The sequence below is a fragment of the Sebastes fasciatus genome, chromosome 2 (assembly GCF_043250625.1).
Source record: "Sebastes fasciatus isolate fSebFas1 chromosome 2, fSebFas1.pri, whole genome shotgun sequence".
Taxonomy (NCBI): domain Eukaryota; kingdom Metazoa; phylum Chordata; class Actinopteri; order Perciformes; family Sebastidae; genus Sebastes; species Sebastes fasciatus.
In genome coordinates, this window is record NC_133796.1 from 19,344,464 (window position 1) to 19,364,056 (window position 19,593).

The 19,593-nt window shown below is 39.6% G+C and overlaps 1 protein-coding gene across 1 annotated transcript; it reads right to left on the bottom strand.

Annotated features, from left to right (window-relative positions):
* Positions 1–7,422: 7,422 nt before the first annotated feature.
* kifbp (kinesin family binding protein) lies at positions 7,423–19,423 on the bottom strand. The gene is made up of 13 exons (XM_074613141.1): positions 18,906–19,423; positions 17,651–17,749; positions 15,826–15,905; positions 15,548–15,606; positions 14,907–15,031; positions 13,839–13,932; positions 13,486–13,598; positions 12,268–12,417; positions 11,899–11,973; positions 10,982–11,144; positions 10,678–10,858; positions 10,223–10,408; positions 7,423–8,884 (listed from the first exon to the last, which is right to left on the bottom strand). Exons 1-13 carry the CDS (start codon positions 19,380–19,382, stop codon positions 8,746–8,748), a joined length of 1,941 nt encoding a protein of 646 aa, XP_074469242.1. The 5' UTR covers positions 19,383–19,423; the 3' UTR covers positions 7,423–8,745.
* Positions 19,424–19,593: the final 170 nt, after the last annotated feature.

The window sequence follows — 19,593 nt, forward strand, 5'->3', positions numbered from 1 at the left end:
ACTTCTGTAGGTAACACAGGGAAAAGTAATTATTATGTGGTAATGTACTAATAGCTGTCCTGGGAACACTGCAGGTCCCAAACCCCTGTTAGGGTTAAGATACTCACACCCCAAACTCCACAGCAGCAGACCATCTCCTCAGATACCTATAGCAGTGAATGTTTGGCTGGGTTTGTGTATCAGTGTTGCATGTGACATATTTTTACTTTAGTGCATGTTTTTATGTGTCTGTGCCTGTTTTTCCATTGTGTGTATTTATGTTTTTTATGCGTCTCTCTGCACATGTCTTGCAGATTTGTGTATGCATGCTTGTGTTTGTCGATGGTTGAATGTAATCAAGTGCATTTACTCAACTTCTGTACTTATTACAGTTTTGAGGTAAAGGTACATGCATTTCTTACTACGTTATGGCCTATTGTGCTAGAAATATTTGCTGCTACGTATTTATAGTTATATAGTTATAGCTATTACTGGTTACTTTGCGGAAAATAATTTTGCATATGAAATACATGATCAGTTAAAATATGATGTATTTTGTAGATTAAACTACCCAAACAGTGTATAAAAGTAGATAAATTAGCTCTCCCTCGACCACATTAAAAAGCTGCTTACACTTGAAATGCTGTATATTTCAGTAATATACAGATGATAAATATAACACTCCACCATGATGAGTAGTTTGCTTTTGATACTTTAAGTACATGTTGCTGCAAATACTTCTCTACTTTGACTGAAGTATAATGTTCAATGCATGACTTTAGTATTTTTACACTGTGATATTGCTACTTTTACTTTAGCAGAAGATTGAAATGTTTCCTCCGCTGCTCTCATGTTTGTGTATATCTTTCTGTTTCTCTTCCTGTGACATAAGACTCTGCTGGTAAACACAAGTTGAGACATTTCAAGTGTGGAGCACCTGGTATGTCCCGGCGCCTCGGGCAGATGAAGTGTATTCATCAGATATGCTCAATGATGACTCACAAGTTACTCAGGATACTCCTGTGGGCTGTCAGGAGCTGGAAGTGGAAGACATGGGAAAAAAGAGTTGTAACTCATGTTGCAAGAAGCATGTGATGCAATGAGCATGTGATTTTAAGGAAGTGTTAATGATGGTTAGATGATAGTTGTTTGTCACAATTTCATGAGGTGCTATCTCTCTACGGTCAGTTTCGAGCAGATTAAGAAAAAACGTAAAATATTTCTAATGCAGATGTTTTGGAAAGGAAATCAATATATTAAAAACACGGACTTTGATTGAATCGGTTGACTCTGTCAAAAGAACAGACAGACGAGTATAGTTTTTTCAAACTCCCTTTCTTTTCTGCTATCAAAAAAAGCAAAAAGACTTCAAAGTGAGCACCAGAAAACATCTGTAATGTTGGACTAGTAAAACCGTGTTATTCAATTTATATATAGTAAATAATATTCTCAATATTGGCTGTAGCTCAGTGGGTAGAGTGTGTTGTCCTTCAACTACTAGGCTACTAATAAATGTCAAAGTGTCCTTGAGCGAGACACCGAACCCCAAGTTGCTCCCCGGATGGAGGGATGGGTTAAATCAAAGAGGTCAGAGGTCAAGTTTCACGTATGTACCTGAATGTATATGACAAACCTAAATAAAGTTTAAGTTTAAACAGAGGAAGGGAGCGCCGCTTGGTTCTGGTGGCTCACACAACAGGTGCTCTTTAGTAAGGCAGGTAAAAGTACATGAAACAGAATCATGTAGGCCTACTACAAAAGTGGTCTTCTGCACCACTTGAGGACGATTTATCCAACAAGACGTCCTGGATTCTGTTGCAAAATGTAAGTTTAATTAGCTTGTGGTCTGTTTAGTGTATGACATAAAGCGTGGGCTGTGGCTCGAGTGGTATGGCATGTCATGTCATGAGGAGTTAGGTCATGTGATCACAATGAACATGGATAGACAACAAAACAAAAAAGGGACTGTTAACTTTAAGGTCATTTTATTATTTCTAAGTGGTAAAGCGTGGCTTGAACCTCAGTATTTCTTTAAATTACTCCCTCAGTGGTGTCATCATTAGAGAACAAAACCACTCTTTGTATACAGTAATAGAGACAGTATATTATATATTATGTATATTCTGTATTTGCTTCTTTCAACCCTTCATTGAAAATATCACCTTTATATTGAATTAAATATTCAAACCCATTTTTTTTTTAAAGCACGCTGGACCACAACAATATGTTGAAATGTCCGATTTATTAAACACAATGTGACACTCATCTTCTTGTATCTACTAACAACATACTGACACATTTTGTCCAAACTGGATCTAAATGGAAAACAAAGTTATGTAGGTTTTACCAGTTTGCCTACACAACATGCATTAGTATTGATGCACCTGCTGCTGAAGGTTCTGCAGGGTTATCTCCATGAACTCCTGAATTCTGTGTATTTGTTGACGAGTGTTGGTTTCATCAGTTACTTGATGAACGGTGGGAGGAACAAAGCTGATAACCTCTGTGGTTTTTGTGATAAATGTCACATTTGGTGAGCATTAGCAGTTTACTCTCACGCCACCTCAACCTCAGTGTTAATCACAGCTTTTCTTCACGCTACACAGGCCAAACTAACACTCAATCAGCACTGTTTTTAAGAGAGAAGCATTGACTGAAAGAAAAAAAAAGATTCTTATCATTAATTAATCTTAAATGTTTGGGTATTTCTCCATAGTATTATAGGATATGATTTGGGGGATAACAGGCTTGGACCCAAAATGCAGGTAAAGATGATGAGGCAGGAGTTCAATGATTTAATGAAAGAAAACTTATAAGAACAAAAGTGCAGCTGGTTCGGCAGGAAAGTTCAGACAAGCCAATCCAAAGGAATAAACTTGAAATACAAAAACACTGGAAATAACTCTCTCAAGGATGAAACACAACACATGAGAAGCGACGAGAGACTGACACAGAGCTAGGGAAACACACAGACTAAATAAATTAGGTAGACACAAAGGCGGGAAAATACAAAGGCAGGGAGCAATACTAGACATGACACACAAGAGGAGGGAGCTCATCAAAAATAAAACAGGAAACATGGAATGAATGAGATATAACAGAATAGCCAGAACCCTAGAAACCGAAAGACTCTAGACGTATTGAAACTAATAATATAAGCCACAAAGAGATAGAAACACAAGATAGTGTCTTAACAAAAAGGAAAAGTCCAGCGGCCTCTGGTCACAGCTCCAGATCGTGACGCCGTCTCTCTTTTTTAAAAGTCCCCTTTCCTCTTTTACATTTGATTCATTTCCGTGAGTAGGTTGTGTGAACACACGCACATTACAACCAACTGTGGTTTATGATGTTTGGACGACCTTCTTTTGGTTCAGCCTGACCTAGTGACCTGTTTGTGTGTGTGTGTGTGTACTTGTACATGAGGACCAATTTGAGTTTTAGACCTTCAGCGTGAGGACATTTTGGTCCTCACTTTCGTACAGACCTTCAACCGCCTGTTATGTTTGAGGGTCAGGACTTGGTTTTAAGGTTCAGGTTAGAATTAGGTTTAGGTTAGGGTTAGGCTAAGGGTTGTGGTCAGGCATTTAGTTAAGATGGTTACGGTTAGGTTTAGAGGCTAGGGAATGCATTATGTCAATGAGTGTCCTCACAAAGATAGAAGTACCCGGTTGTGTGTGTGTACACGTTACTGTCAGCATTCTGTCAAATATTTGTTGAGTTCTTGTTCAACAGAGACAGAGGTGGCTCTGCGGGCTGAATACTGCATTCCTCTCATTGACTGTCGTTGCTGTGGTCTTCCTACTCCTCTTCCTCTTCTTATTCCTCCTCCTCTTCGTCCTCTTCACGCCTATTTATTGTCTGTCTGAGACAAGAAGCGAAGAAGTCCCAGAGAGAGAGGGAGAGAACTGTTTGTTTCAGCTGACACATTGATACGATGCTGCAGGAAGTGGTAACATCAGTTGCTATCATTTTCCTTCAGGAAATGACACACTAGCTTGCCCAGCCTCGTCGCCACACACACGCACATGTACGCACGCACACACACACACACACACACACACAGACACACGTACGCATCACATCGTCACATACTGGAAGTGACATATTTATGAGGCACATATACCCACTTACACACATCGCTGCACACTCAGCATGTCTCCAGTCTGCGTTTCTCTTCTCTCCTCCAGTTGTGGGGGTAGTAAGTAAAGGTAGTAACACCACAGCATAGAAGTACTCTGTTACAAGTCAAAGTCCTGCATTCAAAACTTTACTTGAGTAAAGTACAAAAGTATCAAAAGTAAAATACTTGAGAATGGCCCATGTCAGAATAATATATATTATATTATTGGATTAGAACATTAATATTGCAGCTGGTTATAGTGTGGCAAATCAAGTCATTTATTAGTTGGTTCAGTATTTTTATTCAGTATTATTAATACAAAATATTAATCTGTAAAGTAACTAAAGATGTCAGATAAATGTAGTGCAGTAAAGAGTACAATATTTTCCTCAGAGATGTAGTGGAGTAGAAGTATAAAGTAGCAGAAAATGGAAATACTCAAGTGAAGTACCCTTACCAAAAAGAAGTTTATTCAGGTGTGCTATTAGCGTACTTATTTTAAACCTAAAATAAGAGAGTATACTTTCAGTTTAATTTTTATGTACTGAGATATGATATGATCAAAGATATACTTAACAAAAGTATACATAAGTATACTTGGCTCATACTGACAAGTATACAGTAAAGTCTAAGTACACTTGGTCATAAGCCTACTTGTACTTAATCTTTTGATCGAGATATACTTAAGAAAAGTATAATTAAGTATTTTTGCCTTATAGGCTTACAGAAAAGTATACTTGGCCTGTAGTTGTGCTTACTTTTTGATAATGTAGCCTATTAAAGTGTGTGAGTAAATGTACTTAGTTACATTACATCAAGGCTCTCCTCAATACTCGAGCAAACTAAAACTCTACAATGCCTCTACAACCACTAATATCTGTGATATTATGTTTGATATAAATATGTGTTTCCATGCAACAGGCAGTCTGTCACTGCATCTATAAAAGTCAGCTTTTATAGTCAGCTTGGTTTCCATTCCCACCCCTGTCACATTATGTGGGATTCAAGTCTGTTGTCTGAGTTTATGGCCTTAGAGACAGCGCTATTTTCACACTCTCACAAACACACATATATGCAAACACAACAGGATCATTTCACAAGGACTGCTGCAGGCCAAAGACTTGTGAGGGGAAGCGGAGCAGTGACTGATAACCACAATATGCTATGATAGCAGTTTTTCTAAAGAAACACGCTAAATGTATGACTACAGGTAATCGGGTAACTGTGTGCGTCACGCTCAGCAAACTGCTTGTGTTGTAGGATGATTATATTATTATTACTATATAGTTTATTTAACAAGTTAATCTCATTGAGATCAAGATCTGTTCTGTAAGAGAAGCTCGAATACAGAAGAAACAATCACAGACTTCTCTAAAAAGGTCCAAAATTAAAAGTTTAAATTCATCCAGTGGGACGAGACATTCAAGTTTTAAAATGATTTTATGTTAAACTCACTTCATGTCTGTGCTTAACTCTGTGAATTGTATCCATCGCTACAAAGTCACACTGGCCCAGAAAAACTTCTACAAAAACACTTTCCCTCAGCGATCATCGCCCTGAATAAGTTAAAATAACCTGTTAGCACTGTTCTAGTCAACCATAGTTTTAACAGTTTTAGTCCTATTTTACGTATGTGTGTGTGTTTTTAAAAGTTTGTTTGATGTTGAGTTTCTTTGTGACAGATAATATCTATCTATCGATCTATCAAAGGTTTTTCTGCACATCTGTAGTTATTCTTGGCAGTTGATAAAAATGAATCATACAGGGAAACTTTCTGTATTAGTTCACATGCTGAGGCTTAGACATGCCAATATGAATATGAATGTATTGTGAATCTGTTTGTGTACGCGGTGTAAGGGTGGATTTTCCGGTAAGCTCTGTTTGTTTGCCAAAAGAGTTTACTGGAAAATAATTCACAGCATATTAGTTTCAGGTGTGATGTGCTGAGCAGGTATGTCAATACACGTTTTGACAAGCATCAGAAAGGTTGCCTGGGATTTTACAGGTCCGCAAATTTCATAGTAATTACGTGATAATTAGCAGGTGACCTATTTGAAATTTCTTTGGAATTACTGCCAAATTACCACAATATTTACTTCAAAATTGATAAAAAATGACTTTATTATAAACATTATTTAATAATTATCCGCTAAAATAGCATCTAATGGTTAAAATAGGGCCCTTAGGCTTGAGGAGCGGCTGTGTGCTGCTCTTCATCGGAGGTGGAAAACCAAAACTAATAGAAGACACTTCTGATCAGGAACAAATCTCACCATTGTGTGACTTATTGTCTACACAAATGTGATGTAATGTGATGATTCAGAGATTTTATTAAGAAATTTCAAATAAGTTACTTGCTAATTATTATCTATTTATCAGCAGATAAGGAAAGAAAGCATATCAATTAACTTTGTATTCTTTTCCTGGAAATGTATTAAATAAATTACCAGCTATTGGGAAATAGCAAAATATAATTATTAAATAATGTTTATAACAAAGTCATTTTTTATCAATTTTGAGGTAAATATTGGGGTAATTTGACAGTAATTCCAAAGAGGTTACTTGCTAATTATCACCTAATTACCATGAAATTTGCTGAACTGTAAAGTCTTACCAGATTATTTGATGAAATGAATCTGTAAAACTGATGTCAGGGCTCGCTTTTGTCACACATTTATAATGTTTTGATGGAGAAACTACTGTAATAAAGGCTTAATGTAGCTACAGTATGTTTCTCCATTCATTAATGTGTTTTCCTTTGACATCTATAGAACTCACTACAAGATTAAACATTTGTTTAACCTTAGGACACTTGGACTCTGATGGTGATCACCTGTCACCATAATATCACCAGACTTGACAAAGTATCAATGAATCAGAGACACCGTCTGTCCTGCAACGGTACAGCTTCACCACAAAGTCATGATTCCCTCGAAGAGGAAGCAGCATAGAGTAGGTCGAAGTTGCATTGCCTCAAGATTAGTTGGAAATTGGTCATGCATTAGCTCACACATCTGGCCTCTGTTACACTCCCCCTTTTAAAAACATGCAACTGAATCTGAAATTCTCGACAAACTCTAATCCAACATTTAGAAATCCTCACGTGAAAAGCTATCAAGTTTAAATGTCCCTTTGTCTCTGCCGGCTGTAACCGAGAATGTCGTTTTTAATAACCTACACAATGTGCAGATAAATGTACGTAACTATAACAATATGGGAAACATGCAGGACACAACTGTGGGAGACAAACAATATGAAGACATAAGATGTAAACTGAGATATACTGGAACTTTTATAGAACATCATCACATCGTCACAGTCAGTTTAAGAGATCATTTTGTTTTAATAGACATCATTTATGACACATTTCTCTGCATTAAGTGATTTAATAGACTGGAAAAAAGGTTCTTAAACTCATCTGAGCCCCAAACTGAGATAATTTTAGCCTTTTACTTCGGGACCCATCAACTTCTGTTATATGGAGATGTACCAGAGAAAACACTGGGGAGACATTTTACACCCAGCGTCTCTTTGCAAATAAAAAGCACATATTGTTATTGTGACATAAGTGTGTATTACTTCATTGGTTTATAACAATTACATACAGTATCTGCTGGACATAACACAGAATGACATTGTGATTCCTCAGAGACGGGAAGAAAATACACAGGTTCAACTGGATGAAGCCGGCATCATGCAGATTATTATATCTCATAAACCAACATTATTAAGTCCACTTAATGGCCGTCACTGGAACGGTCGTTTCTGACAGTTCAGACAATTGTTCTGACTATTTGCAGAACGAGTATCTCAGTTATAAGGCGCAACAACAACAACAACCTGTCAGTAGTACAAACTGGATCAGCTCAACTATCTGTACCTTTGGCTGCCTATCGTTATTACCATGGTTACAATAACCCTGGTTACAGTAGGCCTTAACATTTGTTTTACCGTCAGAGACGGAGAAGACAAGAAAAGTAGCTGAAGTAACAGAATTAGTGTGCTAAAGTGCTTTACACAAAATAAAGCCACATTAAATAAAAACAAGTATGAATAACAATAGAAAACAAATATGAATCAGACTAGGGTCACAAAATTAATTAATTATGTACATATCAGCCACAAGGATGATAAAGGGACTGTCTAGTCCAAGCAGCTACTTTTTTGTTTCAAAGGGAGTGTCTGACATTTTAGCGATAGACCTACAAATATTCCTTCACACCACTCTGGTTGGGAAAAAAGCATCGATGTAAAGAGAAAAACAGGTCTGGGTCAATTCATAATCAATTCAAAGTGCTGAACTATTCTCAATGATCTCATAGTACTACAAGAGAGACATTTTCATATTAGCATGGAAGAGACTATATTTACTGTGCAATTTGAATCAAAAGTCAATTGACCACACATTTTACTTCACAGAGGAGAGCACATATGTACAGCGTGTAATGGGTTCAAAGGTTTTGTGAAAGCAGCATGCCCACTGAAAACAAAAGGCCATCACCAAAACAAGTAAGTAAGTCAGTCAGTCAGTCAGTCTGCCAGTTTCCACTGACTGTAAAGGTGGTACATTTAGACTGACTGGCTCATCTGGATGGATTTAACACTATTAGTCAACCAAAAAGTCAGTCGGTGAACAGTGGCGTCCTTCAGTTGTTTACAACCATCTTAGCTTTGAGGCGGTTGATTTTGAGAGGGAGCAGGCAGACCATCTCCGCACTCAGCTCCAGCTCCGTCCCCACAGTGGCGGCTGCCTCAGGGTGGGCCTCACAGTACTGCACCACGTATCTAGACAACAGGTGGAAGGTCATCAACACATTATACAGATAAACAACATAGCGAAATCCTTTCTATTCCACCAAATACATCTGTCTTTCTATTTTCCTTTTGCTTCTACATTAAAGCTGGAGTGCGGGACTTTATCATATATAAAAAAAAATTGCCATTGCCAAACAAGTTCACTAAATGCTGATTAATTCTATCGCTACCAGCTCTTCGTATTTCACTGTATACCGGAGTTGTGGTGTCTGTGGCAACTTTCAACAAGTATGCCTGCAGCTGAGTTTGTTACATCGTCCCCACAGGAGAGCTCTCTTCAAGTCTTCCCATGCAGTTTTTTTACTTTTAATAAGGGCTGTAAAAGTTTACGCAATAATAACGTTTTACCGCAAATTAGTTTTAACGCCACTAATTTCTTTAACACATTAATCGAACACAACAATTGATCTTTCAGAGGTTGTATTGGGCTCAGTTACCAGTGAAGATACTGGTATCATATGAAACTAGAAAACCTAAACTATGTCTACTAGCTTGTCGAGAAGGAGGCTAAAGAGCGCTCCAAACTTGCGCTAAATTTTGGCGATGAAAAACTGTCATGGCCATTTTCAGAGGGGTCCCTTGACCTCTGAGCTCAAGATATGTGAATGGGTTCTATGGGTACCCATGAGTCTCCCCTTTACAGACATGCCCACTTTATGATAATCACATGCAGTTTGGGGCAAGTCATAGTCAAGTCAGACAGCTGTTGTTGGGCTTGAGTTTGCCATGTTATGATTTGAGCCTATTTTTTATGCTAAATGCAGTACCTGTGAGGGTTTCTGGACAATATTTGTCATTGTTTTGTGTTGTCAATTAATTTCCAATAATACATAGATATACACACATAAAGAAAGCATATTTGCCCACTCCAATGTTGAGTATTAAATACTTGACAAATCTCCCTTTAAGGTACATTTTGAACAGATAAAAAAATGTGTGATTAATTTGCGATTAATCACGATTAACTATGGAGAACCATGCGATTGATCGCGATTAAATATTTTAATTGATTGACAGCCCTACTTTCGTCCTTTCTCTGAATGACACATTTATTTTTTATCTGGAGCATCCACTCTAGAAACATAGCTTCTGCTATACTTCCAGCTGCTGCTCGGTCACTATGGTATCTCCCATATAGTAATTTACTCTCACTGTTAGAGGGGGGAGACAAATGTTCTGCACTCCAGCTTTAACGTCAACCTGATACTGTCATTATGTAGGGTACTCCTGTGGAGAGCACATTTTTCAATATGCAACCCAGAAAGTGTTTAGATGTATCACCATAAGTTAACAACCACATCTTCTTACTTGTAGTGTTCCAGAGACTTGTCGAGGTTTTCCAGCTGAACAGAGGGTGTAGAGCTGATCAGCCGGCTGTAGAGTCGGGCCACTCTGAAGCGGGCCACCAGCGCCGGTCTGAGCACCTCCTCCTCCAGGTGCTCCGGAGGCTTCCCCTCGGGAGAACACAGAGAGTCTATGAACATCTGGAAGTATCTGGAGAGAAGAACAGAGGATTTAAAGTCATTCAGATTGAATAAATGTAGATGCACAGACACATACGGGTCGTCCACACACGTCCACACACACACACACACACACACACACACACACACACACACACACACACACACACACACACACACACACACACACACACACACACACACACACACACACACACACACACACACACACACACACACACACACACACACACACACACACACACACACACACACACACACACACACACACACACTCACTTGGCAGAGGCAGAGCAGAGATGGTTGAATTTCTTAACGGTGTGGTTATCTAGAGACTGTGTATCAGCTTGTCTGTTGGCCAGCGTCAGTTTCAGTTTCAGGTCCATCATTTCATTGTAGATCTCAGCCAACTCAAACATCATCTGTCTGCGTATCATTAGGTAATACTGGGCGTTCAAGTCTGTAGAGAAACAGAAAGTCAGATTTAATCAATCCTTGCATGGACATGCGGGCTGAACATTGACAAGTTATTTTGTTTCATCTTTTTTTTTTACTGTAATCAAGAACAAAGTTATCGCAGTACCATTGCAGATTGGCTCTAGCATGTCCACTCTGCGTTTGTGCATTTTGCAGCGCCGCTCCAGATCCTCTTCAAAGAAAGCCAGTGCCCTGAACAGAGCACTGTGGTCCTGCAAGATCTCTATGTGGTCCGTCACATAACCGTCCATCACAAAGTACTCCTTGGCCTGCAAAACGATGGACAGTTTTAGTTGAAACTATACACTGTGGGTTCAACGCTTGGGTTTTTTTGAGTCCAGCTTCTTAAATGTGAATATTTTCTGGTTTCTTTACTCGTCTGTGACAGAAAACTGAATATCTTTGAGTTGTGGACAAAACAAGACTTTTGAGGACGTCATCGTGGGGTTTGGGAAACATTGATCAATATTTTCTGACATTTTATAGACCAGACAAAAAATCGATTAATCGAAAAAATAGTCTACAGGTTAATCGACAATGAAAATAATCATTAGTAGCAGCCCTACAATGTACATGAGGTGAATATGTAAGACGACAATATAATGAGGACTTTAGGAACAGTAAAGTGGTACTAGACAGTACAGTTGAGACCATCTGAAGCCATCTGCTCGGTACATTCACTGATGTTTCAAGTCCAGTCAAGTTTGTTTATACAGCCCAATATCAATATAATATCTCAATGGGCTTCACAGCCCACAAACTGCGCTGGGAGGTGAATATAAATATGAGTTCATAAGCATCTGTTTGATTGAGTAGCCTGATTTATTTATGTATTTTTATTAAATTACTTTTAATAATCAGTTATCTGCTGGTATGGCAGTATCTACAATAACTCAGCCACATGGGATTCTTTAACTGTGCTCCACATATGTGTCAGTCTGTTTACTTGTATAAGAGTGTCTAAATTGATGATATGAGTCTGTCCAACCCAGGTTTCAGTGTGTGTTTTCACGCTGTGCATACCTGTGTGACATAATTCTGTCCCACCAGAAAAACAGCTCTGGCCTCAGTGAAGTCCAATGGTAACAAACAGCGCACCTGGAAAACAGAAAGCAGAGAGTTTGGTGTCATCTGCTAAAATAGTTAGAGTATTTATTTGCAGAATACTGCCCTCTGGAGATACAATAATCTTAAATCTGTATTTATTGTCTGGATTATGGATTTGGAATGATACTATCACATGAAAACCTTGTATCACTAAAACACTCCAAAAATAGCTACTGTTATAAGGTATTATCAATCAAATTAAGCATTTTCTGCTGCTGCTGACAGAGTAACACTAATAATTATTATAAAAACCATTAGTAGAAGCATCAGACACAGTATACAAACCTTCTCTTCCAGGCTAGCAATGGAGTCAAAGGTGTCTTCAGAGCCAAACAGCAGAGCGCTCTTTCTGCCCTTCTCTTCTTCTTCCTCCTCACGTCTCCTCGCTCCCTTCAACTCTTCTTGACGATCAGTATCCAGCTCCCCAATGCTGTCCTGGTCACAAACACACGTGCGAGCACATTTTAAGACAATACTACTATGTATGTATGTACCTTGGCTTGTCTACTGATATAGTTGAGGTTTTTGTTGGCGGTGCTCTTTCCTTCAGCCATGGTGGCCATCACTGTTTGTAGAGGCTAAGCCTAAGACTTATAGCCACTGAGGGGCTGCATAGACGGGCTTATAATTGACGTGTTCGCCGTATCATCGCTTAGTAGTGTCTTGTGAAATAGTCCAACTTCCGTTCTTGCTTCTGCTGGAATATTTATTTCTCAATATTATGTGTCTTCAATGAGCTACATGTTAACAATCATAACCAGCGAATACAACCAGAGTTCACCTGTTTGTACTCCTCCTACATCTAAAAACACCTGTCACCTGAACAGAGAGGCGAAGTCCCTCCCCTTCCGGCGGACCCCAGGGCACCTTATTTCGGAAAAAATATGTACGGTAGTCTACGGAGAGAGACAAATCATTTTTGATCCTGTTTGAATTGCACCATGAATCAACACGTAACATGTTTGTCAATGTTAAAACATAATTTTGCAAGTCAAAAAAAGTCACAGTTTGTCGTAGGTTTGTCGTAGTATCATTTAGATTTGCGTGAAACCGCTCAGTGAACTACATCTCTCTTCTCGCACAATAAAAGTCACCACTAGCTAGCGAGCTAACTTAGCAATGACCAGACACAAATGAAACATTCTCTTAACTGATGTGTTTTATCTAGTGACTCCTGGTCTTTTTATCAGCAAACATCATATGTGTTGATTCATGACGCAATTCAAACTGGATCAAACAACATTTGTCTCTTGCCATTGACTACCGTTCATATTTTTTCCGAAATAAGGCCCCATGGTTGTCCACCTCGCCTCTCTATGATGGTTCCCTACCTTTGTAGAAAAACCCAATACAAGGGCGCTACCTACTGGTCCATTTCTGTCATACATACACTAAACTCCAGAAATGGCTCCTACACTGTTCACATGAGAGGTGTGGACTTGAGTATAGAGGTTTTCTAAACAGCCACACATGAACGTCCACACACATACAACCATGTCGTACCTCCAGCAGCTTCTTGGAGTCCTGCAGGAGGTTGAGACAGTATTTGATCCAACATCTCGCAATGTCTGCTCTCTTCTGCCTGAGCTGCTCTCTGCGCTCACTCTCTGTCTCACCTGGGTCACACAATTGGAGAAAAAGATGTTAGGATATGCCGGAGGAGAGGCAAGGAATGATAGATATATCCGGATGGAGTGAGAGGGAAGGAGGACATAACTGAGGAAGGACTGGTCATGCATATTCGCACATGCCTGACTCATTGTAGTTGATTAGGACTATAGAGTACAAAGGAAATAATCAAATAATCATGCTTATTTTTATATATATGTTAATTAAAGGTTTAGATTGATACTTACTCTCCTGTGCAGCGGCCTCAGAAGGAACCTCTCCTGCCAAACCTGATATGACAGTAGCTGCTGCGAGGCAATGTCTGCCTTCCATGTATCGGCCCTACAAATTACACACACACACACATTTTAGAGTGACAGTGCCTAGCGAACAACTAGAGCAGATCTTATATAATATATAGGATTATTACAACCAAACTTCTCGCCATTTAATCAAAATGATTTGACTGCATATCAAGTCTGTGAAAAATGCAACCACAAAACTGTGTAAACGCAAGGCAGAACAGATTTATTTCTTTAGATAGATTAAACCATTTTGGATGATAACATGCCAATAAGATGTGAGGTTTTAAATTAAGTGTTTTCAATCAATTGAAATAGGGCTGTCAAAGTGAACGCAATATAACGCTTAACGCAAATTTGTGTTAACGCCACTAATTTCTTTAATGCATTAACACAAATTGTGATTTTTAAGTTTTAGCGGGCTTAGTTTTAAAGCTAGAGTGAAGATAATGGCATCATATGAAACTAGAAAAACCTAAGGAATCTATTGGTATCAACCATGTCTACTAGCTTGTCATGAAGGAGGATAAATAACACTCCACACTTGTAAAAACTAGTATTGCTATTTTCAAAGGGGTCCCTTGACCTCTGACCTCAAGATATGTGAATGAAATTGGGTTCTATAGGTACCCACAAGTCTCCCCTCTACAGACATGCCCACTTTATGATAATCACATGCAGTTTGGGGCAAGTCATAGTCAAGTCAGCAAACTGACAGCTGTTGTCGCCTGTTGGGCTTGCCATGTTATGATTTGAGCATATTTTTTATCCTAAATGCATGGAAAATATTTGTCATTGTTTTGTGTTGTTACTTGATTTCCAATAATAAATATATACAAACATTTGCCTAAAGCAGGCATATTTGTCCACTCCCATGTTGAGAAGAGCATTAAATACTTGACAAATCTCCCTTTAAGGTACATTTTGAACAGATAAAAAAATATGTGATTAATTGCAATTAAACATTTTGATCGACTGAGCCCTAAATCGAAATCAATGTGGGCCCTACTGTACCTCAGTGATGTAATACTGGGATAGTGTAGCAGCGTTCAGAGCCCACTCCATCGGACTGAACTGATTTAACTGCAGCTGTCTCTGCAGGGTGCTGTGGCAGTAGGTAGCAGCACGCTCATTTTCACCTGGGAGAAAAAAAACACTATAGTTATTATTACTATTATCAAGCAAAGCAATACATTAACATAATAAGCGTCGTTATATTCACATATATAAATATGAATCCAGATCAGAAGCGGACTTCAGAAATGCCTCAAAAAATTGATGAATATGATTCAACTTCAAAAGACTACTCATTAGATAAAAATGGATGTTATTGAATTATACAGAATTTTAAGTTAAGATCATCCTTTATCAGTCCCACAGCAAGGACATTTGCATTGTTACAGCAGCAAAGAGGACAGTGCAAAGAACAAGAGGCATCCGTAAAAAACAGAACAAGATGTAATACATAGTAAGTAAACATTAGATATAGTAATAAGTAAATAGTAAGAAAGCTAAAAGAACTATACTAAAGAACTCCTCTTTTTCTTTTAAAATATGATTGAGTACATTCTACATACGTTTTTAAGTATTTCATTTACACAATCCAATAAAGATTTACTGTTGTACTAATTCGACTGAAACAAGATCAGACTTACCCAGGTTTTTATAGACTTGAGCAAGGTAGTACATGGTGTGGGTGTAGGCCAACTCAAACCTGAGACATGAAAGTTACAGAAAGAGTGAAAGGGAGCATAAAGGGAATATGGGGAAGGCAGAGCATAATAGAGGAAGATACAAATCAAAACCAGGGTTTGCTGTATGAATGACCACTATCATGCAAACTTTGGGACAATATTAATATAAACAGATGAGAAGTCTTGTGTACATGTTTGTGTGGATCTTCCGTATATGGATGTTGGAGTTTACAAGTTACCTCTTAGTCCTTTCCTGATGTGTCAGCAGTTTCTCCTCAGTAGTGAAGTACTCTGTCATATCAGTGGGTGGACTCCCATCCTGAAAAACACAACAACCATGGCTCCATAATCTTGTCCTCTGCTGTTGCAAGAAACTAATACCCGTCAGTCAGTTTGTCTTTTGAATGCTGGTGTCAACATAGTTCCTGCAAGTGACACATTTACTGCCAACAATCAGGCCACATACTTAAAGGTGCAGTGTGCAGGATTTGGCGACATTTAGTGGGGTCCGTGGCAATTTCTTAGAGGGTCCGCGAAATAATGTGCTAGAAATTATAAAATTGTGCTGTATCATTAAAAAGTCTACAAATGGTGACCATTTGCGCAAAACAAGCATATTGCGTCCATATACTCCAACCGACGTTAGCTTTGGGCCAATAGAAACTCTGATATGATTGTGACACCGCAATAAGTTCATTATTTTTAAGTTGAAGCACTTACTGAATGTCAGCTTGAGACTGGTAAGTTTAAATATCTGGATTTAGGACAATGTATAGTTCATTTTCTGAAAGCTTTTATGATCAATTACTTGAAAAGCATGCTGTCAAGTTGAGTCCAAATGCAATTTGAACAACATTACCCTCTGTTTAAAAGGTATAAGTATTAACATGATTCAAATTGATATGTGTTTCTGTTTATCCCTATGAAACAGGTATAAAAAGGGACTGTTTGTAACTTCTTACATGTTTAAATCATTGCGGGTCGGTGTCCCATGCGCGCTCGCGTGTGGCTACGCTGTTCAGACAAAACTCCAACACAAACTACACGGAAGCACCAAAACCGCAAAGTTCTATCTAGTGAAGCCCGTCTTGCAAAATGGTGTTGGTCGCGGTCGGAGGACGCGGGGGAGACCGTAGCTTTGGTCTCCAGGACCGGAGTCTCTGCTGTACTCTGCTCCTCTGCCTGCCTTCACTCACTCACTGCGCTCATTCTCGCTCTTTCGCTCGACTCTTACTTGCATGCGCGCACACTACATACTGCAGAAGAGTTAGTAGCTCTGAGAATATCTAGTGGATGTTCAGTGGACGTTTGTGCAGAAATAAATGCTGCAGCTCCTCCAGACCAACAGAGGTTTGCCGTGTCTTGTGAAGACACGGCAAACCTCAGCAGCGAGTAATGTTATCGCCTCCGAACAAAACTCCGGTGTCTCCCCTGTTCCTTCTGACCGCCGTCGGGAGGCTGAGGCAGGAAAAGCCAACAATAGGATCAGCATTGATTCATGGAAAGACCTTTGTCTGGTCAGCTAACATTACTGCCAAGCAGGTGAAATATAGAGTGATGTTGTGGTTTTAGCTGACGTGTGTCGCCTCACTGTTTTGAGCGATGCTCGTTGATGTCTATGTAGACACGCGCGAGCCCGACGCTGACTTTCGTTGACTTAACGGCCACAGGTGTCGCTGTTAACAAGCATTTCTGATTCTTACAAACAGTCCCTTTAAGTATTTAGGTTGAAAAGTTTTAGAATACAAATAGTTCCAATGGCATCTAATACAAATGGTAGTAAGCATATGTTTAATCAGTGTTATGATTATGAGGGGTGCTAGGAAGATTTCCTCCCCTGTAAGGGGGTCCCTGGCTCCAAAAGGTTTAGAGAACCCCTGCACTACGGTGCATGCTGTCAAGTTTATCATGATCGCCAGATGATAGACGAGTAGAGTGACAATGAAGGAGCTAGATAACATAGAAGTGATGGTTTTCTTCAGCCATAGTCTCTCCTGCACTGTCATCAACTAATGTACTAGCAGCTTGAAGTAAACAGTCACACAGACAGGACACCTGCCTCACCTCCTTCATATAACGTTGGTACGTGGATTCTGCCGTTTCTAGGAATCCCTGAGCCGTCTCCATCTCATCCCGTTCTGCCCACAGGATACCCAGCTGGTTCTGATAACACAAACACATCATCACATGAGCGAGTCATCAGCATCACCTGATCTCCTGCTACAGTAGAATCATTATGTACTCTGTTTGGAAGGCTTTATAATGAACCTGATGGACTCCTTGTTAATTACAAATCATTAATACACATGAAAGCTGTAATGTATGTAAAAGCTTTCCCACAACGCTCATTCCCCGGCGTTATTGATCATGACAATTTATGATCAACTTTATAACGGTCAGTTAGCTCTATACAGCATTCAGGGTAACGGTTGCGTTAACGGTCAGTTATCTAACGGTCAGTTAGCTCTCTACAGTATTACTTAGGCAACGGTTAAGTTAACGGTCAGTTAACTAACGGTCAGTTAGCTCTACAGCATCATTATGGTTAACGGTTAAGTTAACGGTCACTTAACTAACGGTCAGTCAGCTCCACAGCATCATTAATGGTAACGGTTAAGTTAACGGTCAGTTAACTGACGGTCAGTTATCTCTACAGCATCATTAAGGGTAACGGTTAAGTTAACGGTCAGTTAACTAACGGTCTGTTATCTCTACAGCATCATTAAGGGTAACGGTTAAGTTAACGGTCAGTTAGCTCTATAACATCATTAAGGGTAACGGTTAAGTTAACGGTCACTTAACTAACGGTCAGTTAGCTCTACAGCATCATTAAGGGTAACGGTTAAGTTAACGGTCAGTTAACTGACGGTCAGTTATCTCTACAGCATCATTAAGGGTAACGGTTAAGTTAACGGTCAGTTAGCTCTATAACATCATTAAGGGTAACGGTTAAGTTAACGGTCACTTAACTAACGATCAGTTAGCTCTACAGCATCATTAAGGGTAACGGTTAAGTTAACGGTCAGTTAACTAACGGTCAGTTAGCTCTACAGCATCATTAAGGGTAACGGTTAAGTTAACGGTCAGTTAGCTCTATAACATCATTAAGGGTAACGGTTAAGTTAACGGTCAGTTAACTAACGGTCAGTTAGCTCTACAGCATCATTAAGGGTAACGGTTAAGTTAACGGTCAGTTAACTAACGGTCAGTTAGCTCTACAGCATCATTAAGGGTAACGGTTAAGTTAACGGTCAGTTAGCTCTATAACATCATTAAGGGTAACGGTAAGTTAACGGTTATAAGTTAACGTCATCGTTACCCTGACGTGGTTTAACAGAGACACATTCTCTGTCGACACTCCGCATCTCTCCAGCAGCTTCATACAGTTCATCAGATGCTCCTGCCCGGCTGACAGCTCCTCTGTGTCAATGTGGTTGACGCCCAGATAGTACTCCACAGCCCCGAGTTTAGCGGCCCTCAGCCCGGCCGGTGAGTCTCCACTGAAGTCTCCCTGACCGAACAACCCGTCCTCCCTCTGCCCGTCCTCCGGCGGCTCTGCCACCGGCCGCTGCTCGCCGCTCTCGCCGCTGCTGCTGCTGCCGCTCTCCTCCTCTCCTTCGCCGGCCTCGAAGCTCTTGAGCGAGCAGTATATCTCTCTGAGGAGCTCCCTGGCCTTGTATTTGGAGCGGAACGGGTCGTTCTCAGGGTCATTTCGTGACTCTACGACAGTGAGGTTTTGGGCGTTGGTGAATTTGTCGCAAACAGCTCTCCACTCATCGCTCCTCGCGGTCGCCATGTTGCTCTGCTTCTTCTTCTTCTTGTTCCTCGGTGTTTATCTGCGGTTGGTTTAGAGGTGCATTACCGCCACCATCTGGACTACTGCAGTGTGGAACAGGAGCTTGTGCAGAAACAAAATAAAAAATAAAAAATAATAATAAGAAGGAAAAAAATTAAATAAAATAATAATAAAAAATTAAATACAAAATACAAATGATAATAATAATAAT

Excerpts from the sequence above, each read along its gene's own strand:
- kifbp (XM_074613141.1), bottom strand. The coding sequence starts at position 19,382 with ATGGCGACCGCGAGGAGCGATGAGTGGAGAGCTGTTTGCGACAAATTC. Across the intron at positions 13,599-13,838 it reads TGAGGCCGCTGCACAGGAGA|GTGAGACAGAGAGTGAGCGC; the intron begins GTAAGTATCAAT and ends TGTGTGACCCAG. Across the intron at positions 11,974-12,267 it reads TTGCTAGCCTGGAAGAGAAG|GTGCGCTGTTTGTTACCATT; the intron begins GTTTGTATACTG and ends TCTGTTTTCCAG.